At 33.7% G+C, this 24,526-nt stretch overlaps 6 protein-coding genes across 6 annotated transcripts; 2 read left to right on the forward strand and 4 right to left on the reverse strand.

Annotated features, from left to right (window-relative positions):
• Window positions 1–656: 656 nt before the first annotated feature.
• On the reverse strand, window positions 657–2,148 carry LOC111808855 (10 kDa chaperonin, mitochondrial). The gene is made up of 3 exons (XM_023695103.2): window positions 1,927–2,148; window positions 1,683–1,822; window positions 657–1,051 (listed from the first exon to the last, which is right to left on the reverse strand). Exons 1-3 carry the CDS (start codon window positions 2,029–2,031, stop codon window positions 1,003–1,005), a joined length of 294 nt encoding a protein of 97 aa, XP_023550871.1. The 5' UTR covers window positions 2,032–2,148; the 3' UTR covers window positions 657–1,002.
• Window positions 2,149–2,723: 575 nt separating this feature from the next.
• LOC111801088 (putative B3 domain-containing protein At3g24850) lies at window positions 2,724–3,830 on the forward strand. The gene has a single exon (XM_023685102.2). The coding sequence runs from the start codon at window positions 2,936–2,938 to the stop codon at window positions 3,722–3,724; it is 789 nt and encodes a 262-aa protein (XP_023540870.2). The 5' UTR covers window positions 2,724–2,935; the 3' UTR covers window positions 3,725–3,830.
• Window positions 3,831–6,061: 2,231 nt separating this feature from the next.
• LOC111788091 (putative RNA-dependent RNA polymerase 1) lies at window positions 6,062–11,417 on the forward strand. Its single transcript, XM_087121125.1, has 5 exons — window positions 6,062–6,152; window positions 6,268–6,817; window positions 8,019–9,859; window positions 9,988–10,138; window positions 10,282–11,417. The coding sequence occupies exons 2-5, from the start codon at window positions 6,278–6,280 to the stop codon at window positions 11,116–11,118; spliced, it is 3,369 nt and encodes a 1,122-aa protein (XP_086977251.1). The 5' UTR covers window positions 6,062–6,152; window positions 6,268–6,277; the 3' UTR covers window positions 11,119–11,417.
• A 350-nt stretch (window positions 11,418–11,767) lies between these two features.
• Window positions 11,768–12,678, reverse strand: LOC111801180 (putative B3 domain-containing protein At3g24850). Its single transcript, XM_023685219.2, has one exon. The coding sequence runs from the start codon at window positions 12,652–12,654 to the stop codon at window positions 11,866–11,868; it is 789 nt and encodes a 262-aa protein (XP_023540987.2). The 5' UTR covers window positions 12,655–12,678; the 3' UTR covers window positions 11,768–11,865.
• Window positions 12,679–13,477: 799 nt separating this feature from the next.
• On the reverse strand, window positions 13,478–17,811 carry LOC111805276 (MAC/Perforin domain-containing protein). The gene is made up of 8 exons (XM_023690271.2): window positions 17,453–17,811; window positions 17,114–17,355; window positions 15,196–15,400; window positions 15,041–15,115; window positions 14,756–14,939; window positions 14,501–14,667; window positions 14,359–14,423; window positions 13,478–14,256 (listed from the first exon to the last, which is right to left on the reverse strand). The coding sequence occupies exons 1-8, from the start codon at window positions 17,687–17,689 to the stop codon at window positions 13,590–13,592; spliced, it is 1,842 nt and encodes a 613-aa protein (XP_023546039.2). The 5' UTR covers window positions 17,690–17,811; the 3' UTR covers window positions 13,478–13,589.
• Window positions 17,812–22,520: 4,709 nt separating this feature from the next.
• On the reverse strand, window positions 22,521–24,286 carry LOC111785735 (vacuolar iron transporter 1). The gene is made up of 4 exons (XM_023666115.2): window positions 23,965–24,286; window positions 23,788–23,873; window positions 23,004–23,118; window positions 22,521–22,919 (listed from the first exon to the last, which is right to left on the reverse strand). The coding sequence occupies exons 1-4, from the start codon at window positions 24,204–24,206 to the stop codon at window positions 22,622–22,624; spliced, it is 741 nt and encodes a 246-aa protein (XP_023521883.1). The 5' UTR covers window positions 24,207–24,286; the 3' UTR covers window positions 22,521–22,621.
• Window positions 24,287–24,526: the final 240 nt, after the last annotated feature.

A 24,526-nucleotide genomic window follows, 5' to 3' on the forward strand; every position in this document is an offset into this window, starting at 1 on the left:
TAAAACTATTTTAATAATTAAACTTAATAACAAACAATAATATAAATAAAATAAATTAACAAATGCAATAAAATTGTTTGAAAGGTATTAAGATAACTAAGAAAATAATATTATTTGTATAAAGATTTGATAACATTTCGTCTTAATTTATTTTATTGTAGATTAACTCAATAAGTTATCATAATTAATAAAATTATTATAATTAACTATTTGATTACAATAAATCAATAATAATTTATTTAATTATCTAAAATTGTTAAAAAGAATTTATTTATATGAAAATCTAACAACATTTTTACTTTTCAAGAAGATTTACTATACTGTTATCAGTCTACTACGAAACATGGAAATTCAAAGTCCATTCATTTAATTCATTTTTTGACAGTGAATCACTTACTGCTGAAAAAAGAAATATTGAACATTACAATCATTGGGGCAGTGCATCAAATTTGGCTATATAAACAACTGTGCCCCATAATTACTCCAACTCATTCGCCACTTTCATGTGATACAAACATGACTTAACACAAGATTAACCATCCATAACATCATAATTCGATCGCACAAGACCGTTTTTTATTTAATATGTAAGTCCTATAATTATGTATCTCATTGGATTAAGAACGAGTGGAAACAAAATAGAAAGAACAAAGTAATTGAAGCAACTCAGAACTATCTTATTTCCATAATCGTATGTTAAAATTCCTACAAAATAGCCTTAGCCATCAAATACAACAGTTCTCTATTCCTCCAACCCATTGGAAAAACAAAACAAATGCTGAATGAAGATAAGGAATCACAACAGAAGCAACGATGAACTGAAAAGAGTTTCCATTAAGATTTATCCAAATGGAAAACTAACCATAAAATGATGGCATCCTTCATTATTGCAGTGAATAAGAAGCTACAACATGGAAGAGAAGAGAATCAACTCAGAGTACCAGAATGAGCTCCTCTTGCAAAAAGCGCAATCCGACCACACCATGGAGTCGGATGAATCTATCAATCATGTAGAGTTCCCAAAATGTCTTCATCTCTAAACAAATGGAACCTGCAAATAAACCCCAATCAAACAATTCAAACTAAAATCATGAAAATGGATTCAAAAGTGTTATTTTAATCCTTTTCTTTTAGTCTTGGTTTGACATAATTTCGAGGAACATTCAGTTTCGGGAAGAAACACTGAAACAGCAATTTAGTTCTTCTCTCGAAAGTAATTTTTTAAGTGTTTTTATGCTATGAAAGTTTCTACAACACTTGTTCATTATCTAATCAAATTTAAAGAGTTAATACACTAGCTTTAAATCTTTCTACAAATCATCTTAAATTCACTCTTAGCCCTAAATCTTCCTGAAAATTTTAGTTGATTCAGCTTTATGTTTTCTCTCTTGGACTTTCAAATACTTAGTTTTAACACAACAAGTAAAGTTCTATCCCATAACTCTGTAGAAAACAAATTTAGCTCTTCAACTTTTTTATTAATTAGTTTAACTAGAATTCAAATTCATTTAGAATCGGAGATGGGGCCTCAGAGACATACAAGCATTATTCATGAGTTTACGTTAGTGAACTAAAAATGCAAACAAAACAAGCATAATAAAAAGTGCAGGACGAATTATATCGCAGACGACCATTTCTGCAAACAAAGAAATAAAACTAGTTAAAACTGTTTAAAATCATACTCTTTCTCTCCAAGCTTCACCGACGTGCCTCCATATTCAGGCAAAAGAACGGTATCACCTTCTTTCACACTGACCGGAATCAGATTCCCGTTTCTATCCCGTGCACCAGGACCCACTGCAACCACCTTACCGGAGTTCAACTGTCGGAGCAAACATCGGTTAATCACATAAAAAACCAAATCAAGTAAGGACAAGGAAAATTGAAATGAAACTACAGATAAAACGAATGCTACATTGCAAATACCTTGGTGGAGCTCTCTGGGAGAAGAATGCCGGCGGTGGTTTTGGAAGGAGGAACAATTTTCTCGATCAGGACACGATTGAAGAAAGGAATTAATCGCTTCGCCATTCGTCTTTGAGTTGATTGTTCGTGCAACGTCTGTGGTCGAAGAATTAGGGTTTTGGAGTAGGAAGGCGACGAGAAGAGGTGCTTTTTATGTGGCGCTATTGGACGAAAGGGCGTGCAAATTTGGGGTTCTGGATGCGCCTAGAAGGTTCTACGCGTTAGGGTTTAAGTGCTTTGATGTTCTTGGGTTTAGACCTTTTGGAGAGTGCATTAAGAAGGCCCAATGGGCTTCCGGAGATTGCATTAAGAAAGCCCATTGGGCTAATTTTCGGAGAGCGCATCTAAAGGCCCATTTGCATTTGAGAATGTAAATAAGCTATCTTTTGTTACACATGTATACATATACATGGAGCTTAAAACATAAATGTAAAATTATATTCTTATTAATAACCGCAAGTTAATTTATATTTGTCAACATTATTTAATTTCAAATGTATTTCTTAGTATTAGCATTACAGTAGCTATATTTTTTAAAATGTTTTTCAGTTACAAACATCAGCCGCTTGTTCTTGTTCATGGTGATTCAGAGAGTGGAGCGCAGTCTCAGACAGCAATATTAGCATTGGGATTAAATCTAATTTTGTTACAAATTAAATGCAAGTTAGTGGAATGAACCGAGTTAGCTGTCTCTTTTTGTTACCGTTAGAAACAGAGCATTTATGGAAAAAAAAATACTCCTCTGTTTCCCAGAGTCGCACTAAGAAGATGATTGCCCTCAGAATTTCCTTAATCAGATTTGAATCCAACGGCATCGGAGTGGTTTAGGATGTGAATCAATTTAGGAAAATTTGAGTCAGAGCCGTTAATAAATACCCTTCACCTCTCGGCTCTCACTGCCGCTTCACTTACTCATCTCTGTTTGCTTGCAGCTCAAGGTTTTACGTGCTCTGTTTTCTGCGATTGAGCTATGGGTTTGAGAAGACTTAAAAACGAGATTTCTTTTCTTGATTTGGACCTTGGAGTTCACATTCCTCGAAGAAAGAGGGGTTCTTCCGGCTCTGCTATTACCAAACGTTCAATCTCTATGATGGAGTGCGCTACCATTCTGATTGCATTCTCCAACTCTGTCACTCATGTCCTTCCCTCTGCCTATCTTCCACTTCGAACCACTAACACAAAACCCATCACTGAAAGAAAACCCATCTCTGAAAGAAAACCCATCACTAAAAGAAAACCCATCACTGAAAGAAAACCCAGGAAGAAGAGGTGTAAGCAAACCCCCTTTCCGACCACTCCGGACATGCCGGCGGCGATGAGAGATCGAATTGGAGAGATGGGGGCGTACCAAATCGAACTGGCAATTCAAAAACAACTGCAAGATACTGATATGAATAAGAATCATGGGCGACTATCTTTCCCTGCAAAGAAACTGAAAGTGGATTTTGCAACGGAAGAGGAGAGGAGGGTACTAAAGCAACAAGAAAACAAGGGGAAAAAAGGGATGAACGTAATGATAGTGGATCCTCTTCTCCGAGAGAGCAGCATTTGCTTGAAGTTGTGGAAGATTGGGAGCGGGGATTCCTACTGTTTAATGACACAATGGAATTCATTGGTGGAACAGAATGGGTTCAAAAGCGGAGATCACGTCCAGCTTTGGAGCTTCAGAAAAGATGAATTCGAGGCTGAAACTCAAACCATGGTTTCTCGTCTCTGTTTCGCCATGGTTAAGCTTGATGCCACCACTGCTTCTGCTTGAAGCTGATTCTTAATTGTTCACGTAATTTTGATCGATATAGCCAAGTCTGACCTAGATTGCCATGTTTTTAGTGAAGTATATATGATAATATGTCTTTTTTTGTGACAACAACGTTTTAGTCCATTAACGTATGTTGTGAATTAATGTTTTCATGAGATAGGACCATAAATAACTGGGTCCACGTGGGTCGTCACGAATCACATACCAATATAGTTGGAATTTGGAAACTGACGTGTCTCCTAATCATCACTCCTAAACTTCTCTTTTACATTCATTACCAAAGATTGACTGGAAGACTTAGTCCACATCATCAATTCTTCTCTATACATTCAATTATAAAATTTAGCTCTTTGTTTTTTTAATCATATATTTGTTCTCCTAAGTATTTAATTTCATCCTTTGAATAAATATGTAGTTAAAGTCCATGCGGGTCAGTCAAAGTCCTGCTTCACTCTCATTTTTAAAAAATAATTTTTGGTTAATTTTTTAAAAAAGGAAAACTTTTTATGATAATCGACACAGTTTTTTTTTTCATGTTTGCCCTCCACTCGATGCCCTTTCTTTTCCATTTTTATGTCCTTTTTTGGTAGTTAGAAGTTAAAAAGACATATAGAGAAATGAATCAAAATTCTGCATCTCTGCTTCCAGTTACCTTCTTATTTGGAAACTTGTGGCTTAAGTTAGGTTCTTTTCTTGGTCCTCATTCTTACTCTTCAAATTAATAATAATAATAATAATAATAAATAATCATTTAGAAGTTTTTAAATTTGGGTTACTTTTTCATACTTATTAAATTGATTACTGAAGTCTAGAGTTATATTTGTTTTAAATTGAGAGAATAAAAATGTTGTCCTGCTTATAAATATTAATGCACTAAAAATATTAATGGCTTATATAGATTAATTAAAAGTATTAAGAATGAGAAATAGAACTGGAATTGAAATCGAAATCGAAAATGAAAGTGTGTATATATTCACAAGCATTAAATAAAATACAAGCTACCAATTAATACATTTAAATAAAAAAAAATATAAACTAATTAAATATAGAGAATAAAATAAAATATACTATAAATCAAATTATGAATAAAGAATATTAAGATATATTAAATATTATATATATATATATATATTATTTTTGTAAAACTCATCTAAAATTAAAATATTTATATGTTTGATTATGTTTTTTTAACAAAACGTTGTTATTAACGTCAAATTACTTCAAAGGACGAATAAAAAATAAATAGAAGCATTTAACCATATATAAATGAGAATAAAATAAAACTCGAGAACAAATGCTATATAAAAAGGAAAGAACATTCTAGAAAAGTAGGAAAGGAAAAGAAATATAAAGAAGAAAATAATTCATAATATTTTTAAAAAACAGAAAAAAGAAAAAGAAAAAAAGAGATTCAGTTATTAATATTGCTGACCTGGCGATAAACCGTTAAACCAAGGAGACCAAGACGAAAATTTTTCCAAATCTTTCTCCACCTTTTCTAATTCGGACGTTGACATGAACTCAACTCATACAAATTAAAAATTTATAACTTTTTTTTTTTTTTTAATTTAATTTCATATCTACTAAATTCATTAATTTTTTTAAAAATGAATACGAATTAAAATTTTAAGTAGGGATCAAATGATTTTTTTTTAAGGACTCAAGATTAATGTCTTATTATATCCCACTAAATTTTGTTTAAATTAATACAAAGAATATGGTATAAAAACCAAATAATGTCCACAAAAACTATATAATAGGGCCCAGTAGTTAGAAAGTAGTGCGTTACTCTACTTTTATGTAAGTTTCCGACCATATTCCTATATAATGCGTTGATTATATTCAATGCAACATAGTACAACATTTTTCCATCTCAAACGCGTGGGCCCCCTTTCACTCTATATGGGCCCATTTGCAAAAGGGACTAAATGAAACATCCTTCTAGGGATGTAATAAATCATTTCATAAACTATAAATCAAAATATTAGTCAATAGTGTGCTTTTATATATATATATATATATATATAATTGGATGGACTAATTAAAATAAATATGTGGATTTTTGTTAAAAATTATGAAATAAAAAATTTCACATGGTTCATATATTTATAAATTTGTAAAAAAAATATTACTAATGTTGAGAAGATAGAAATAAAATTTAATATATATATATATATATATATATATAATAAATAATAAATGAATGCAGGAAGGCATAAATTAAACTTGGGTGAGAAGATGATGACCTTGACTAGTGTTGAAAGACTTGATTAAAGTAGATCTCCTCTCCTTTCTATGGTCTATAAATTGCATATACTTGCTTCCTATTTTCCCCCACAGCTTTATTCATAATCTCAATTTCAGTGCCTTTTGTTTTGCTATTCAGTCCTCCCATTTCTTTTGATTTGCAGTTCTCCCATTTTTTCAGGTACATGTTTCTCTCTCTCACTATTAAAAAAAAAAAATCAATTTCAAATATTATGCTGAGAACATGAAAATGAGTGTTTTTTTTTATTTTTTATTTTTTATTTTTTATTGTGCAGTTGAAAACAAATGGGTACGAAGGGGAAGACGATCGAGGTATTTGGATTCGGGCGAGAGGTGAGCGCCGGCGAGGTGAAGGAATTTATGGAGAATCACACGGGAGAGGGAACGGTATCGAAGGTTAGGATTTCGAAACCCAAGGACGAGAAAGCCCGGTTGACATACGCGAGGGTGGAATTCAGGAGCAAAGTGGCGGCGGAGTACGTGGTGGAGAAGGCGGAGGCGGAGGAGCGGCTGTGGTTTGGAAGGTGGTATCTGAAGGCGAGGGGAGTGGAGAGGGGGAGGGAGAGGGAGAGGGAGAGGGAGATGAGGGTGGAGAGAATGGAGAAGGTGAGGGTGCAGTTGGGAAGCGTGGTTTGGAAGGAAGAAATGAGGGTGATTTGGAGAGGGGAGAATTGGAGCGTGGAGTATGGAAATGGAATGAGGAAATTGTGGTTTTATTTGAGTTATGGGGTTATCGATTATAAAATGGAGCTCCGGTTTGAGAACATTTTGGGAGTTCAGCTTCGTTGCCCTCACAATTCTTCTTCCAATCTTTTTCTCATTCAGGTTTCTTACTTTTTCCTCCCTCTTTTTTCTTTTTAAATTTACAACTATATAAACATTACGTTCTTTCATGTAAGAAGAAAAATAAAAAAAAAAAAGTGTTTATTTTAAATGTGTTATTATTACATTTTAAATGTGTTAAAAAAAATAACTAAATTTTCAAAATATCATCATTGTTAGTATATAGAATGTCATGTTTTAAAAATATATGAGAACTTTTAAAAGTGATATTAATATCCTTCTAAACTTTTTTTTTTTTTAAATATAATATTTTTTCGTTAATATCCTTAAAATTGAAAAGTAAGATTATCCCTCAAATATAGATTCATTTTGAATATTACAATAATAATTTTATTTTATTTTTTATAAAAATTCAAAATTGCTAATATTATTTATAAGAGTTTAAGAGTTTTTTTTTTTTTTTTTTTTTAAATGTAATAATAACATTAAATGCATTTTTTAATTTTAATTTTAAAAAAAAAATTAAGATATTCTTGAAACTTCTTAACTTTTTAAATTATATATATATATATATATAATACTTTTCCTAATACCCTTAAAATTGAAAAAGTAAGATTATTGACGGTTTTGAATATGTATGGCAATGATAATTTTTCTTAATAAAAGTTGAAAAATGCTAATATTATTTTTAAGAGTTTAAGAGTTTTTTTTTTTTTTTTTTTTTTTTTTTTTTTTAATTTTTAAATTGTAATAATAACATTAAATGCAATTTTAAATTTTTTATTTTTTTAAAATTTAAAATATTTTTGAAACTTTTATATATTTTTTTGACTCAACAAATATTTTTTATTATAAGTTAATTACTACATTAATTTATGCAAATAATATTATAGAGTCTTTAAAAACTATAAATGAAGTGTTTTATATTTATGACTTGATTGAAATCTATCAAAAAAAAAAATGTAGCATACTTTTAACCTTTATTTCTTAAAAATGTATTTACAAACATTTTTAATATATTAAATAAAGTATATTAGAAATAATAAGACTTGTGTTACGTTCATATTTGTGTGGGCATTTATTTTTGGGTTACAACTCAAGTTATGTAGAACTCTTTAACTATACTACATGCTTAATTAATTAATAATTACTAAAATCTAAAATCTAAAATAATAAAAAAAATTAAAAGAAAAATTTACCTTTCAAATTATATTTGATTTTGTTCGAATCGTTTAATTGGCAGTTGCAGGGTGCTCCACGGATTTTCAAGAAATGTCCATCTTCTTCTTCGTCTTCTTCCTCTCAATTCTATTCCAAGGAATCAACTGGTTTCCGCTGGATCAGAGATGTGGATTTCACTCCATCTTCTTGCATTGGACAATCCTTCGCTCTGTGCTTCGAAGTTTCTCCTGGAGATCAGCTTCCTTCTTTCTTCCAAACATTGGTCGGCTACAAAGAAATCTATGGCCCTTTCAAACTGTCCACAGGTTCTGCTTTCTCTTCCAATTCAAATCTCGTTCCTATCGTTACTCCACCGCAACCATTTGATATCCCTTATAAAATTTTGTTCAAAATCAATGCCCTAGTTCAACATGGTTATCTTCCTGGATCAGCGCTGGATGATAAATTCTTCCGCCTGGTTGATCCCAGTCGATTTCGTTCTGACTACATTGAGTATGCCCTAGAAAAATTGTTTAGTTTGAAGGAATGTTGCTATGAACCACAGAAATGGCTCAAGCAGCAATATCTGTCATTCTGCAGCTCTATGCAGCTTCCATGGAAAGCTAATATTTCTTTGGATGATAGCCTCGTCTATGTGCATAGGGTTCAAATTACACCTGCTAGGGTGTATTTTTGTGGTCCGGAGGCGAATCTTTCTAACAGAGTTGTACGTCGCTTTATTGATGATATAGATAATTTTCTTCGCGTTTCTTTTGTTGATGAGGAGTTGGATAAAATTCATTCCAGTGATCTGTCTCCCCGTACGTCTACTGAAAAGATTGAAAGAACTAGTGTTTATGATCGAATATTATCTGTTTTAAGAAATGGTATAGTCATTGGTGGCAAGAAGTTTGAGTTTCTTGCTTTCTCGGCAAGTCAACTTCGTGAAAATTCGTTTTGGATGTTTGCTCCGAGGGAGGGGCTTAATGCAGCAGATATCAGAGAGTGGATGGGTGACTTTCGTGAGATAAGAAATGTGGCGAAATATGCTGCTCGACTTGGTCAATCTTTTGGTTCGTCCAGAAAAACTTTGTGTGTTGAAGAAAATGAAATTGAAGTTATTCCTGATGTAGAAGTTGAACGGAAGAACATCAAATATTGTTTCTCTGATGGGATTGGAAAGATATCCGAAGCATTGGCTGAGATGGTTGCTGAAAAATGTGGTTTGATCAGTCATACACCATCTGCCTTCCAGATCCGATATGCTGGATACAAGGGCGTTGTTGCTGTTGATCCCACATCCAAAAAGAAATTGTCATTAAGAAAGAGTATGTTGAAGTATATGTCACTTGACACTCAACTTGATGTTTTGTCATGGAGCAAGTACCAACCCTGTTTTCTCAACCGTCAGGTCATCAACCTTCTGTCCACTCTCGGAATTCGGGACGATGTTTTTGTGAACCAACAAAAGAAGGCTGTAGATCAGCTTGATTCAATTCTAAGAGATCCATCAAAGGCATTAGAAGTGTTGGAATTGATGTCCCCGGGGGAAATGACTAGTATTCTGAAGGACATGCTTTTGTTTTACAATCCACACGAAGAGCCTTTTCTAAATATGATGCTACGGACGTTTCGAGCTGATAAATTGTTAGATTTGAGGACCAAATCAAGGATATTTGTTCCTAAGGGAAGGACAATGATGGGTTGCCTGGATGAAACCCGGAGCCTTGAGTATGGGCAGGTGTTTATTCACTGCTCTGTCCCTGGGAGATCAAGCGAAAGTAATTTTGTTGTTAAAGGTAAAGTGGTGGTTGCTAAAAATCCCTGTTTACACCCAGGGGATGTGCGTGTGCTCGATGCTGTTGATGTGAAAACTCTGCATCATATGGTGGATTGTGTTGTTTTTCCACAGAAAGGGAAAAGGTAAGCACGCTTATTGTGGATGAATTGTTTATGTATTCATCACATTTCACGGGTTCATGTTCATATGTTTGGCAAATTCATGCACTTCCCGTATATGTTATAGTAATATTTGTAATATGTGCTGTTAGGCCTCACCCAAATGAATGCTCTGGGAGTGATTTAGATGGTGACTTATACTTTGTTTGTTGGGATCCGGAGTTGACTTGTATTAGACCAATTAAACCTATGAGCTACGAGCCTGCACCAACCATTCAGTTGGATCATGATGTGACAATTGAGGTATGCTTTCAGGAACTGTTTACTTCTAGTGCAAACACACACTTCATCTTTTTCTATCTAATAATATACATTGCTGATTTGATTCACTGATTCGAACAGATTGTATTATGAAGCTTGACTAACATGGTATCATTTGAATACAGGAAGTGCAGGAATACTTTGCCAACTACATGGTGAATGATGGTCTTGGTGGGATTGCGAATGCTCACACTGTCTTTGCTGATAAGAAGCCTAAGAAGGCAATGAGTGCTGAATGCATTGAACTTGCAAAATTATTTTCAATTGCTGTTGACTTCCCAAAAACTGGTGTGCCAGCAAACTTGCCGCGCTCTCTTCGTGTCCATGAGTATCCAGACTTCATGGAAAAACCTAATAAACGTTCTTATATATCGAATGGTGTTATCGGGAAGCTTTTTCGAGGAGTGAAAGATGTTTCTTCAGACATCAACAATATTGAAACCTTCACTAGGGAAGTTGCTGCCAAGTGCTACGATCCAGACATGGAAGTTATGGGTTTTGAAAATTATTTAAGTGAAGCTTTTGACTACAAAAGCATGTACGACTTCAAGTTGGGTAACCTAATGGATTATTATGGTATAGAAACAGAACCTGAATTAGTGAGTGGAAATATTCTGAGGATGGGAAAGTCTTTCGATAAAAGGAATGACGTGGAACAAATTAGCCTTGCCATGAGGTCACTAAGAAAGGAGGCCAGGGGTTGGTTCAACGAGAAGGGAAGTAAGTCTATCTACAACAACAACAAAGACGAAGACGATGAATATGCAAAAGCATCCGCTTGGTACCATGTTACATATCACCCGAACTTCTGGGGTCGTTACAATGAAGGTATGCAAAGAGCTCATTTTTTGAGTTTTCCATGGTGCGTTTCTGAGAAGCTTATTCAAATCAAAAGGGAGAAGATGGAGTCTTCCCCAGTGTCATCTCTGATACACAAATTTGGTAAGCTGAGTTTCTACTAGCTTTAATGGTCAATAATTTTATGAAGTATTTTAATAAGGTTCTCTAATGGTTAAAGTAATAGTAAGGAGATGATGATGTCTGTGTCCTTTGAGTTCTAAGATGATTGTGTCCTTGAGTTCTAAGATGATGGAGATGAAAAAGCAAGCTTGAGATCTGGAAATGTGGCTTATTTGTATCTCTTACATTATATTTTCTATAATATGGTCAATGGAGTTTGAGACAAAGTGTTATAGTTATTATAGAACCGATCAGATTGTGTAATTTCCTGTTGTATAATGAATCTTTATGGGTTTTCTTACATGATTGTAGTTTTTATTATGCAATCTTTCATGGATCTTTTGAATAACCAGATTTTAATTAAAATAATAAATATGAAAAAAAAAAGAGAATATGTTATTATTAAATGTTTAAACACTCTATTTATATGGTTGGTATTAATTTGTAGTAGTTAAAAGAGAAGATGTGTAGCTATATTGGCGTTGTTCTATTGTTATTATTATTGTTGAGATGCGGAAACACGAGCATGAACATTTATTTCAAAAAGGCAAAAAATTTCATTAATTTTACAAAATATAACAGAGACCGACAACGAGTACAATGCAATAGTTGTTGTCACCAAAAAACATGATATTATAGTTATGCGTACTTCATAAAAACAACAAAAATATGGTAATCTTGGTCAGTCTTGGTTGGTCACATGAAATTAAGAAGCAGCTCCACTCCTATCAGTATCCAAAATGAGAGCTTCAAGCAGAAGCAGTGGTGGCATCAAGCTTAACCATGGCGAAACAGAGACGAGAAACCATGGTTTGAGTTTCAGCCTCGAATTCATCTTTTCTGAAGCTCCAAAGCTGGACGTGATCTCCGCTTTTGAACCCATTCTGTTCCACCAATGAATTCCATTGTGTCATTAAACAGTAGGAATCCCCGCTCCCAATCTTCCACAACTTCAAGCAAATGCTGCTCTCTCGGAGAAGAGGATCCACTATCATTACGTTCATCCCTTTTTTCCCCTTGTTTTCTTGTTGCTTTAGTACCCTCCTCTCCTCTTCCGTTGCAAAATCCACTTTCAGTTTCTTTGCAGGGAAAGATAGTCGCCCATGATTCTTATTCATATCAGTATCTTGCAGTTGTTTTTGAATTGCCAGTTCGATTTGGTACGCCCCCATCTCTCCAATTCGATCTCTCATCGCCGCCGGCATGTCCGGAGTGGTCGGAAAGGGGGTTTGCTTACACCTCTTCTTCCTGGGTTTTCTTTCAGTGATGGGTTTTCTTTTAGTGATGGGTTTTCTTTCAGAGATGGGTTTTCTTTCAGTGATGGGTTTTGTGTTAGTGGTTCGAAGTGGAAGATAGGCAGAGGGAAGGACATGAGTGACAGAGTTGGAGAATGCAATCAGAATGGTAGCGCACTCCATCATAGAGATTGAACGTTTGGTAATAGCAGAGCCGGAAGAACCCCTCTTTCTTCGAGGAATGTGAACTCCAAGGTCCAAATCAAGAAAAGAAATCTCGTTTTTAAGTCTTCTCAAACCCATAGCTCAATCGCAGAAAACAGAGCACGTAAAACCTTGAGCTGCAAGCAAACAGAGATGAGTAAGTGAAGCGGCAGTGAGAGCCGAGAGGTGAAGGGTATTTATTAACGGCTCTAACTCAAAATTTCCTAAATTGATTCACATCCTAAACCACTCCGATGCCGTTGGATTCAAATCTGATTAAGGAAATGCTGAGGGCAATCATCTTCTTAGTGCGACTCTGGGAAACAGAGGAGTATTTTTTTTCCATAAATGCTCTGTTTCTAACGGTAACAAAAAGAGACAGCTAACTCGGTTCATTCCACTAACTTGCATTTAATTTGTAACAAAATTAGATTTAATCCCAATGCTAATATTGCTGTCTAAGACTGCGCTCCACTCTCTGAATCACCATGAACAAGAACAAGCGGCTAATGTTAGTAACTGAAAATAATTTTTTTAAAAAAATATTGACAAATATATGTGATGATTCAACAGGGTCATAGATTAAGGTTTCTACTCTCCATGTTGACGTAGTCAAACAACAAACGCCTAGTCACGATCTGATCTGTCCTTGTCAAAAAAATGTTTTATGTATATATAGTGTTCCTAAAATGATGGAAGTATTGTTGTTTTATATTTTGTTAAGCTTTGTATGAAATTATATGCATATTTTGTTATGCTAACTCGTTTGCCGAAAACACTCACTCGAGATTATAGAATACTTTTTAGAGATGCTGCCATATTTATTTGTGATGATCTAGATTTATTAGGTCAGTGATGATCTTTTAACACCTCTCCGCATAGCTAGTTGTTTGTCTACCAGGTTGATCATCATCTTCTATAATAACTCCATAATCACCCATTTTTGGATTGGCTGAGATCACATTACATTAAATTAATAATTACATATATAAGAGACTGGCTTAAACTCACCAGCTTCTATTCTCTTTTGAACTTCATTGCTCATCGGCACTAGTTTCTGAAACCACATGCACCAAACCGAACTTAACATGCAAACAAATCTTACTATTTTCCAAGTTCAGCCTAGCTCCGATCACCACCCAATGCCCCGGACTGTCCTGCGGCCCTTTACGCATCTCCGACAATTCTACGAATTTCACAAGCTTCTGAGCCTGAAGTGGCACCGGTGGGCCGTGGTGAAAAACGCCCGAATCGACAATGACGGTAGCGGGATCAGGTGGCTTCTCCTTGGGGGCAGAGGTGGCGCCGGAGAGGGAGGTACTGATGGCAGAGAAGATGCCAGACTTAGGGGAGATGTCGGAGGAGTGGCGTGCCCAATTCGTTTGAACGACGTAGGAATTAGAGACCTTGGAGTAGAGGAGGCCGAGATGGAGAGCAGCCTTTGAGTCGTGATGTTTCACGACGTGGAGTTGGGCTCCGGTGACTATGAAGGCTGCTGGGGTCGGGGTGGCAGTGGCCCAGGTGGGGTCGTACTTGACCGGAGCTGTAGAGACGTAAGAGAATTTGTTGCGATTGAGAGGCTCGACGTAGCGATCATTGGCGACGTGTAGTGAAGAATGCCATAGGGGAGGGTTATGTTGAGTGATATTGTTTTGGAGAAGAATAGGAGTAGTTTGAAGATGTTGGATATGAATTGCCAACCTGCAAACCGAACCGCTTTAAATTATAACCTATGATCGATCAAAAGTCAGAGGATTGAATTCCGACCAAAAAAGTCAAATGTGAGTAGTAAATATTTATTACCTATTAGATTTGATGCCCTCTAGATACAATCTCAACCCTGTGACTGGTTTTTTCTCTGATGTAACCTGTAAATTATAATGAATCAAATCAAATTTGAACTATATATTAGTATGATATCATTAAATAGATAGCAATGGTTTACCTGAGTAGTATTTACATAAAGTTTTGGGCCCATCAAGTTGGGTTGAAGATAAGGAGAAGTAGTAATGTTGGGAGTTGGTCCCAAAGGAAGGTCATTATGAATGGGTGCCCAAATCTTGTGCACTTGAAAGTCCAAAAAGTACTGCAAATCTGCTATAGGAGGCTTGTCTACAACCGAACAAAAACGCGTATGATGATCCAAAGAAACGCCAATTAACACGAGATGAGAGCGACGGGGAAGAAATTGTATACGTACATCGAAGATAAAGATTAATGGCATGGGAAAGAAAGCCCTTGCCAGGAACGCGATCGAGAAGAGAGATGATCGGAATGAATTGAAAATGAATCGCGTCGGGTGATTCGAGCACGGTTGGGAGCCACTCGCAATGGGTACTTGCTGTTGGACTCCCTCCCTTCTTTGAAGTTATCACTATTATTCCCTACATGAAAACAATCCACAAACAAAGACTCATAAATCACACAAAACATATATAGAAGAAGCTTTGGATATGTATGGACTTTGTGGTTGTGTTGAACTTACGTCCTTTGCACTGACGGAAGAGAAGTTGGCATAAGCCACGAGCTTTGGATCAAACAAGTTGAAGGCCTGTGGTAGCTGCAGTAATAATATATGCATTTTATAACTTGTTGTTGCAAAGTGTAGGACTTTTGTGTGAATGAGAAGGAAGTAGGTACCTTGGTTTTGTGATGGTCTTTGGGTTTTGAATGTGGAGGAGGAAAAGTGCAGGCGCCGGTGAAAAGCTGATCTCCCAGCTCTTCCAAGTGGCTTTTGAGCTCGGAAGGTTGCAAATTGGAGGACTTGTCTTGCCTTACTAGGACCACGTCGTGCCCGCCGATGCTAAGCCCAACGATTATATGAGTTCCATACTTTTCAATGAACCTGAGAAAAATTATCCCCTAAAGTTACTTCCACGTCATAAATAGTTTAAGAGGGTTTTATCAAACTATAGAAACTATTTACGAGGTTTTATCCAACTAAAAGAACGAAACTCTACCTTCCTCCAAACTCTACAATGTATGATTTCATATATTGATGAGCTAAATAAATATTGAGGATTATTCAAAGTGGACAATATCATATAATTGTAAAGTACAAAATTTGAATTTGATAAGAGAAATAAGTAGTATGGTAGGTGTTGTTTTTCTGGGCTAATTTCCTGGAGACCAAGTATAAGTCTAGGTCTCCGTTCATTGTTTGCGACTATTAAAAGAATATATAAATGATTTCTAGCACTTGGAGGAAGAATTGGAAATTGCATGGGCAGCCAGTTTAAGCACCTTGACAATGAATAAGAACAAGAACACTACCAGTTGAGTTATTTGACCATCAAATCCATTAAAGGAGGGGCTGCTAATAAATTTCTACTCTTGAAATTTGTGAACTAAAAACAAAAGCATACCAGCCATTCGATTAGTTGACTTTCTTGTAAGAATCAAGGCTCCAGATTTGTGTTTATACACCTTCACCAAACTCTAAACCAATCATTATTGGTTGTTATGAAATAAAATATACCCCATTTCTTCGTCTTTTATTTATTTATTTATTTATTTATTTATTTATGGGTTAATAAATATATTAATAAAATTATAATTTTAGACGCCAATTTAATGATTTGGTCAAACTTTTTTTTTTTTTTTTTTTTTTTTAATTTTTGTAATTTTGGAAATATTTTAAAATACAGATCGGAAAATAAAGAGAGGAAAAAAAAAAAAAAAAAAAAAAATCCAACCGTAGCTGTCCTTGATAGATGAAGGTCGGGTAAGCTTAACTAGTGTTCCCACTTGCTTCAGTCAAGAGCCTTCGCCTATTTCACACACTATATTCCTTAGTTTTTTCCCACAAAATAATAATAATAATAATTAATAAATAAATATACAGTTTTTATATTATTTTCGCCTATTATGTTAGGTGATATAAAGAGTACAGCTTAATTAAAATAAAATAAAACAAAACAAGTGCTTGTAATTATGGAATTTAAGATTTTAGTATCTTTCCACAATCATTTTGTTATTTACTTACTAACATAACCCTTATTTAAAATCAAATCAAGTGTATCTTTAAAATCATTTTCTTTTTCAATATCATTACTATTAAATTCAAAGTGGTTGACTAAGATAAAGAATTAATCCTCCTTACACTTAAAATTACTATTTAAAACCCACTCACTTTATTTATTTTAAAACATTCATCCAACATTTCAAAATTATTACATTTTTGTTTTTTTAAAGTTTAATAATATTTTTAAATAGATTACGATAATAATAGTGGTTTAATTATTATTATGTTTTTATTGTTAGAGTGGATTAATTCATTTCATTTATTAAAATATTTTCGTTATCTTTCTATTTTAGGAACATTAAATTTTAAAGGAATATATGTTAAATTTCTATATTGAAAATTAATTATATTATTTTAAGCAAAATATGAATTAATTTTTAATATAGAAATATATTAAATTAAAAATTAAGACGCCAACTTAACAAGAAACATGGGGAGACGTGCGAATTAGAAATTAATTTGAATATTGAAATATAATTGAATTTAGTTATTAATTATTTTATAAAACGGTGGAGATAAAATTTGGAATGGTACCTTGCGATGGCGGGGGGATCCCAAGAGGACGGCACGGCGGCGCGGACCTCATCGGAGAGGCGGAGCGGATAGCGATCAATGTGAGCGTTAAAGAGACTGATGAAGTAACCGTCAAGCCCTAAGCATTTGGTGTTCACCGCATCCATCGCCCAACACCCGCTCTGGAATCCGAACATCGCATTGAAGAAACCGGACGGAATTTTTCCTGGAATCGAACATTTCCGATTGAAGAGTTCCGACATCTGCGAATCGCAATCGCCATTGATTCCGGTATGAATCGAATTTCAGAAACATCGAAAACAGAGGAGAAGAGAATAAGAAATCGATTTAGGGCTTCACCTGATTGAAGTTGAGGATATCAGACTGGTAGCGAGTCCGATCGCCTCGATCGCATTTGATATCGATTGAGACGTCCTTAATAGCGCCGAAGCCAGGAACGATGAGATCTCGTCTCTGCGCTTCGTTGAGCAGGACGAGCCTGTGTTGGCCTTTGCAGTACTTGAGCTTGAAATCGGAGGTCAGATCAAAGCCTTTCCCGAGGCTGGCGAGAGCGGCGTCCACAATTCCATCTCCCATTCTGTTGCTCTGTGTTGAGAAGCAGAAATTAATGGCGGAAGGAGATTATCTTCTCCTGTTTCTTATTCTCTCACTCAATGCAAATTTTGTTGACGAGGTCATCCCTTTTTTTTTTTTTTTTTTTTTTTTTTTGCTTAGTCAATTAAACGACTTCAAATTTTATTATTCTTTATATTATATTAAAATAAAATAACTTCTTTTGCTTTCTTACCATTTTTTATAAATGGTAATTCATTTAAGTTGGTACCCATTTAAAAGGAAAACTATAATAATAAAATCTGGAGGTATTTAAGTAAATATGTTTTTTTAAATTCTTCAAAATTTTATAATTATATCACGCTAACATATTATTATCATTTTAAGTTCGATGGTTAAATTTCTACTCCTGCAATTATTGCACTAAAAAAATTCATTTTTTCACTCATTATAGTCAAAAGAAGAATTAGCTAAGGTAGAAATGAGAACTAGAAAAAGAAGAGATTGACCAAAGTTGTCCCAAAGTTTGATTGGGGGCGTCTGTCATGCACGCCCCGATTCTTGGTATCATCGGTTCGACTTAGTCTTCCTTTTGACTTAAATTGTAAAGAAAGTTATCGAGCTTTTCTATTAAAATATCAAGAAAATTTAACATTTGTTGGGTGAAAAATCATACTTAAATAAGAATTTTATGTATATGACTTACGTTTACGAGTTCAAAAGTTTGAATTAATATAGCTAGCAAAATTAACAAAGTTGCACCATCGAACAATCAAATTTACGTAAATTCTCTAAAACTATTTGAACATAGTTCGTTCTAATCAAACGTCTTTATTAAGTATATTATCCAAGCCAATGTGAACGTGAAAGAGGCCAATGTGAAACTTGTAGTTAGTCAAGTTTCTAGTTGTAGAAAAAGGCAAATAGTATCGCTTGTGTGAAATATGGGAAGCAAACACACTTTATTACAAAGAGACAATACGTCAGGACCTACAAGGAAACCTTTGTCGTGTATACATAAAATACCCATAAATCGACCTTTCGTGTGCGTGATAGTATTATCTGGATAGTTCGATAGCATAAATGTTGAAAATATTATCATATTTATCTTAAAAAACATTTTATTTTAACATAGCTCTTCATTACATATCTTAATTTACGTTTAATGCTCTCGATTGCTCTTTTTGAAGACTTATTCAATAAATTGATTAAAGAAGTCAAACCACATCTTCATTATTTAAATGTTGATTGTAAAACCTACTCTCCGTTTATATTAATAGTCCCTTGATTATATTTTAGTTATTAAATGTTTGACACACGCTTACATTCAACAAAATTAAAATTTTATATTACATTGGATAATCATCCGATATATGAATTAAGCTTTTAATTTCATTAAGTAATTTATATTTTAACCAATATAGTTTTTTAAGGACACGAGTCCATGTCAACTACATTAAACTATATTTACTTTGTCTTTTAACTAATATGAATTGATGTATAACGACTCATGCCCAAAATTTAGATAAGGATGCTGATAACCCTAACATTTCTCTACAACATGGTCACATTATTCTTATCTTGAATTATTTTTATGAGCGAAGACTATTCTTATAAACTAATACGAATTCTTTTAATATATCTTGTACTCACTCAAATGTTTTATGAGCGAATACTATTTTCATAGATAATCATATTTAACTTGAAGTTCTTATGATTGAGATACCGAAAAGAAAAGTACAGATTGTTGATATAAATAATAACTATAAGTTTTTTTTCTAGATATAATATGAACAAGTGAAGTCAAGTAATGAAAAGAAGTATGAAAAGCACAAAGACTATCAATTGGCAAACACAAAAGCTTCATAATTTTGTGGTCTTTTTTCCATTCAAGTCTTTAGCTTTTCTAATGGTTTGAAGACAAGTTCCAAACTTTATAGTTATGATGTCATTGTTTGTGTATAATAATGGCTACTACACTGCATGTTCATATATCACATTTGAGTACCCATTTAAAAGTAGAGTAAGGAACATACCCATCATTTAAAATTCTAAACAAATATTTGTATTCAATAAAATGAATCAAATTCCCAACATTTGTTATAATATAGATGAACAGAAATGTGAAAGGAACTAAAATATATGATTGGCCCCATCCATATCATTCTAAAACTATATTAAATTATTTTATGAAATTTAGATGATATATAAGTGGAGTTGAAATTATTTAATACCAAACTCAAAATATAAATTAATAAAATCAAGGGGGCTTTTTGCAAATCACACTTTAACTTCCAAACTTTTGGCTATAATTTTATAATATTATATTAATGTGAATTGTAAAATAAAAATAAAATAAACAGATTATATTTTATTTTTAAAAAATCATTAGTAATGAATCCTCCAAACACAATTTTTTTTTTTAATTCTTTTAACGCTTCCTTAAAATTAACAAAAATTAAATTGGGTTAGATTTTTTTTCTAATTTGGATTGGGTTAAATTTTTAAAAAATAAAAAAAGTCAAGTAATTTTGCCGATTGACATGTTTTTGGTCACGTTGACTTAAATAAGATTACAATCTAGTCCAACCATACCATACTTTTAAGATTATTATAAGAACCATTGATATTTGATAGTTTGATGAGATTTTAGTTGTTAATATAAATGGATAAATATGATTTTTTTTTTTTAAAAAAAAAAATTCAACAATCCAATCCAACCCAACCCAACTTGAAAATAATAGATTGGGTTGAATCTGACCAAAGTGAAAATAATAGACGGGACTGCATTATAGATTCTATTGAAATTGTTTGAGTCACCGATCCAACGGACTTAAAATTTTCCAACCTAACTAGTGTGTGTTTGTCAAATATTATTTTTAATTAATTAAAACATTTTACTGAATATTAAAAAATAGAAAAGGGATAATAAAGTATATTATTATAAATTTTTATCCTATCATGTCCTTAATATATTATTCTAAATAATAAAAAAAAATAAAGTTGATATTATAAAAATAAAGAGTGAGCAATGAATGTGAAAAGGACTATGTAGAAAAATTACCATTATGTGTGAAAGGAGGAAAGGAAGACATACAAGTCTTTGCTTTGAAATTTGGAGTGTAATTAATTTAGGATAAATTTTTATGGGTTCTCCTTTTTCTATTTTTAAAATGTAAAATAATGGTTAGTTTTAAATGTTTTTATTATGATTATTTTTTTTGTTCCAAATATTTGGGTATTCTTCACTTCTTCTTTTGACTTTTATCTAATATCAAAATTTTCATTACCTACTGCTTCTTTCACTGTTACTCTTTCACTTCCATAATTCAAATTTCATGCTCTAGAACTCCGATCAGAACAATTTAGATGGCGCTCATGACGAGTTTAAGGTACTTTACTAGCCTAATTTCAAATAATTTTTAATAATAATTTTATTTATTTATTTTCTATGTTACAATATTGAATTTGTTTACAACCTATTTCTTCAGAGTTTATTTTAGGTTTTTGTTCAATAACTTTTTTTTTTTTTAATTTTAAATCTAATTTGAAAATATTTGTGGTTGCCAAAATCTCTCAACTTGGGCCATTGCAAAAATTTACTCTTATTATTTTGTTTCTATTAAATCGGCCTGGGCATATTAATATTATATTATAATCTCTGCACAAAAAAAGAAAAAAACTATTAGATTAGTAATAATTAATCGGTTATAAATAATTAATAAGTAATTACTTATATTTATTGAAAATAATTGTTTTGTACCAATTCATCCTAATTAAATAATTAAATACATTTAAGATATTTAAAGTTAATTAATTAATAATTTTTTAATAGTTAATTTCAATCATTTTAATAAGATTTTAATTATAAAAATAAATTAAAATATAGATTTAAACAAATTTTTATTTATTTATTATAATTGGTTAAGTATTAATTTTGGTAAACTAAGATTAGTTAATTAACTATATTGAAAATACAATTACAAATAAAAATATAAGCAAATTAAGAAAGGGAGACAAAAAGAAAACTCATGATTTTGTAACGTCATTGAATACTATAATATAAATGATTATTGGGAATTCATTATTTCCTAATATTTATTTATTAACCTTTAAACTCTAAATTTTAAATATGTGTGGCAAATTACAAGGAGGGGTAGTACGTTGCGAGTTCGATTTATGTCTCCTCCATCTTGTTTCTTTATGTTTCGTACAAAACAAATTTTAAATTAATCTTAAATCACTTGAGATCTCACATCGGTTGGAGAATGAAACGAAATATTATTTGTAAGAGTGTGGAAACCTCTTCCTAAGAGATGTGTTTTAAAACTGTAAGGTCGACGGTGATACATAACGGGCCAAAGTGGACAACATCTGTTAGCAGTGGTCTTGGGCTGTTACAAATGATATTAGAGTCAGATACTGCGTGGTGTGCTAGCGAAGACGCAGGGCCTCCAAGAGAAGTAGATTGTGAGATCCCACGTCAATTCGAGAGGGGAACGAAACATTCTTAATAAGGGTGTGGAAACATCTACCTAAGAGACGCGTTAGTGAGTTTGAGCAGTCACAAATGGTATCAGAGCCACACACTGCATGGTGTGCTAGCGTGGATGCTAGCTCCCAAGGGGATAGATTGTGAGATCGTACGAAACATTCAAACCTCTCCTTAGGAGACATATTTTAAAACAGTAAAGTTACGGTTTGTGAGATTGTACGAAACATTCCTTATGAGAATGTGTAAGAGTGTGGAAACTTTTCCGTAATAAATGCGTTTCAGAACCGTAAATTTGACGTAATAAGTAACGAGCATGGACCAAATCTTAAGTTTGGGGGTTACAATAAACCATATTAAACATATTTTAAATTTTGAAATCAATTGATTGGCTTGTTTTATAAACATTAGAGAGCATTTACACAGCCACAGCCAAGTTTTATTAGGACTAATAGGCTTAACAACTAGACACGAAACGCCTTTGCAATAAGGAAAGCAGCGGCGGATGCAATGGCTCCAATAAACGCTGTTTGTAAGGCACTCATTATGGGACGATTGCCAGTGAAATGCCCCTTTGCAAACCCGAACACTAGCAGTGCTATTATGGTTACTATCACAGAGGCAACCACACCATCTTCAGCTGCCTCGAACACCATGTATGGCGACAACGGCACCAACCCTCCTATTATGTACGACACCGCTATTGTCATTGCGCTAATTACAGCCCTCTGTGGGTCTGGCTTTTCCAAACCCAGTTCAAATCTGCGCCCATCAACAACACTCTTAATTACTTTACATCATCATTCAAACAAACCCTTTTTGTGAATTTAAACAAACCTTACTTACTTCATCATGAAATCAACCCATGCTTCAGGGTTCCTTCTAAGAGCTGCAACCACTGGCTCATATTCATGGGCTTCAACCCCATATTGTGCCAAGATATCTGCTACTTCAGCTGCCTCTGAAATTATTAAATCACAATTAACTCTTAATCCATAATTACATAAGCAGGTTCAAAATTATTGAGAGAAATAGTCGGCACACTCGCTAATTAAGAGTAGATCATGCGTTTATAAGTAAATAATACAATCTACATTGGTACGAAGCTTTTTGAGAAGACTAACTTAGGCTCAAAGTGAATAATATCATACTATTATTGAGAATCGTGATTTCTAATATAGTATCAGATCCACACCCTTATCTCAACTCGGTCAATAGAATCCTAAGTGTCGAACAAAAAAGTTGTGAGCCTCGAAGATGTAGCAAAAGGTAACTCAAGTGTCGAACAAAAGGTGAACTTTGTTCAAGGGCTCTAGAGAAGGAGTCAAGCCTCGATTAAGTGGAGACTGCTCGAGAGCTTCAGAGAAGGAAACCTCAAGTGAGATTCTATGGTATACTTTGTTCGAGGGGAGAATTGTTGAGGATTACTTATTATAGAAGTAGTCACACGTTCATTAATTAAGAGGAGAATCATAGGTTTATAAGTAAAGAATATTATCTCTATATGTAGAGGCGTTTTGGAGAAATCAAAAGTAAAGCTACTAAAACTTATGCTCAAACCGGACTATATCATGTCATTTCGGATGGTCGTGATTTCTATCGTTAACAAAGCGAGTTAAGGCTAAATTACCTGTGTCTGGAACCTCAATCACCTCTTCTTGTTCCCTCTTCAGTTCTCTCATGTAATGATCCGCTTCACTTTTAGCTGCAAGGTATCTGAAAATGCAAAAACTCGATCCTTTTTAACAGAGTTATTTGGGATTTTATGACTAAAATGTAGGAAAATAGTTGGAGAGGATATGCATACCCGCCGAGTCCCATGGAGATGGCTCCGGCAGCAACTTCAGCAATGCCAGCAATGAGGATGATGCTGGAGGTAACATTGGCACCGGACAGCCCCGCTGCGAGGGCAAAGGGCACGGTGAGGCCATCGGAGACACCGATGATAATGTCGCGGACGACTTCGCTGGACATGAAGTGCTTCTCCTCATGGTGTTGGATGAGAAGCCTCTGCTTCTCAGGGTCTAAGGAGGCAGCAGCTTCCCCCATTATGGTGCTGGAAGGAAATGGGGAAGTGGGTGTGAAGAAAAAGCAAGAAAATGGTCAGATTTATAGCAGAAAAGGTGTGGTGTGCAGAGATGGGACTGGATCTCTCTGTTTTAAAGAGAAGAAAAGTTGTAAAAAATAAATTGAAACTCAAAAAATAATGTTAATGACACATTTTCTTAAGTAGAAGGAATTAATTTTGGTATGTGGTTAGATTTATGGTAACAAATATCTTACAAATTTGGTTGAGATATCTACTAATTGGGTAGAAAAATGAAAACTGAACCGATTGGGTTAGAATCATTTGAGTAAGAAATTGAAGA

The sequence above is a fragment of the Cucurbita pepo genome, chromosome 1, assembly GCF_057944985.1.
Source record: "Cucurbita pepo subsp. pepo isolate OVF chromosome 1, ASM5794498v1, whole genome shotgun sequence".
In the NCBI taxonomy this organism is placed as follows: domain Eukaryota; kingdom Viridiplantae; phylum Streptophyta; class Magnoliopsida; order Cucurbitales; family Cucurbitaceae; genus Cucurbita; species Cucurbita pepo.

What these genes read in the sequence shown, in the direction of transcription:
- LOC111785735 (XM_023666115.2), bottom strand. Translation starts at nt 24,206, where the DNA reads ATGGGGGAAGCTGCTGCCTCCTTAGACCCTGAGAAGCAGAGGCTTCTC. An exon ending in GATTGAGGTTCCAGACACAG is followed by an intron (nt 23,119 to 23,787) that starts GTAATTTAGCCT and finishes TAATAATTTCAG; the next exon opens with AGGCAGCTGAAGTAGCAGAT. An exon ending in TGGGTTGATTTCATGATGAA is followed by an intron (nt 22,920 to 23,003) that starts GTAAGTAAGGTT and finishes TGATGGGCGCAG; the next exon opens with ATTTGAACTGGGTTTGGAAA.
- LOC111805276 (XM_023690271.2), bottom strand. Translation starts at nt 17,689, where the DNA reads ATGGGAGATGGAATTGTGGACGCCGCTCTCGCCAGCCTCGGGAAAGGC. An exon ending in GATCCCCCCGCCATCGCAAG is followed by an intron (nt 15,401 to 17,113) that starts GTACCATTCCAA and finishes AATTTTTCTCAG; the next exon opens with GTTCATTGAAAAGTATGGAA. An exon ending in CATTAATCTTTATCTTCGAT is followed by an intron (nt 14,668 to 14,755) that starts GTACGTATACAA and finishes GTTCGGTTGTAG; the next exon opens with ACAAGCCTCCTATAGCAGAT.
- LOC111788091 (XM_087121125.1), top strand. Translation starts at nt 6,278, where the DNA reads ATGGGTACGAAGGGGAAGACGATCGAGGTATTTGGATTCGGGCGAGAG. An exon ending in CCAATCTTTTTCTCATTCAG is followed by an intron (nt 6,818 to 8,018) that starts GTTTCTTACTTT and finishes TTTAATTGGCAG; the next exon opens with TTGCAGGGTGCTCCACGGAT. An exon ending in TTTCCACAGAAAGGGAAAAG is followed by an intron (nt 9,860 to 9,987) that starts GTAAGCACGCTT and finishes ATGTGCTGTTAG; the next exon opens with GCCTCACCCAAATGAATGCT.
- LOC111801088 (XM_023685102.2), top strand. Translation starts at nt 2,936, where the DNA reads ATGGGTTTGAGAAGACTTAAAAACGAGATTTCTTTTCTTGATTTGGAC.
- LOC111808855 (XM_023695103.2), bottom strand. Translation starts at nt 2,031, where the DNA reads ATGGCGAAGCGATTAATTCCTTTCTTCAATCGTGTCCTGATCGAGAAA. An exon ending in TCCCAGAGAGCTCCACCAAG is followed by an intron (nt 1,823 to 1,926) that starts GTATTTGCAATG and finishes TTGCTCCGACAG; the next exon opens with TTGAACTCCGGTAAGGTGGT. An exon ending in GTGAAGCTTGGAGAGAAAGA is followed by an intron (nt 1,052 to 1,682) that starts GTATGATTTTAA and finishes GTTTATTTGCAG; the next exon opens with GTTCCATTTGTTTAGAGATG.
- LOC111801180 (XM_023685219.2), bottom strand. Translation starts at nt 12,654, where the DNA reads ATGGGTTTGAGAAGACTTAAAAACGAGATTTCTTTTCTTGATTTGGAC.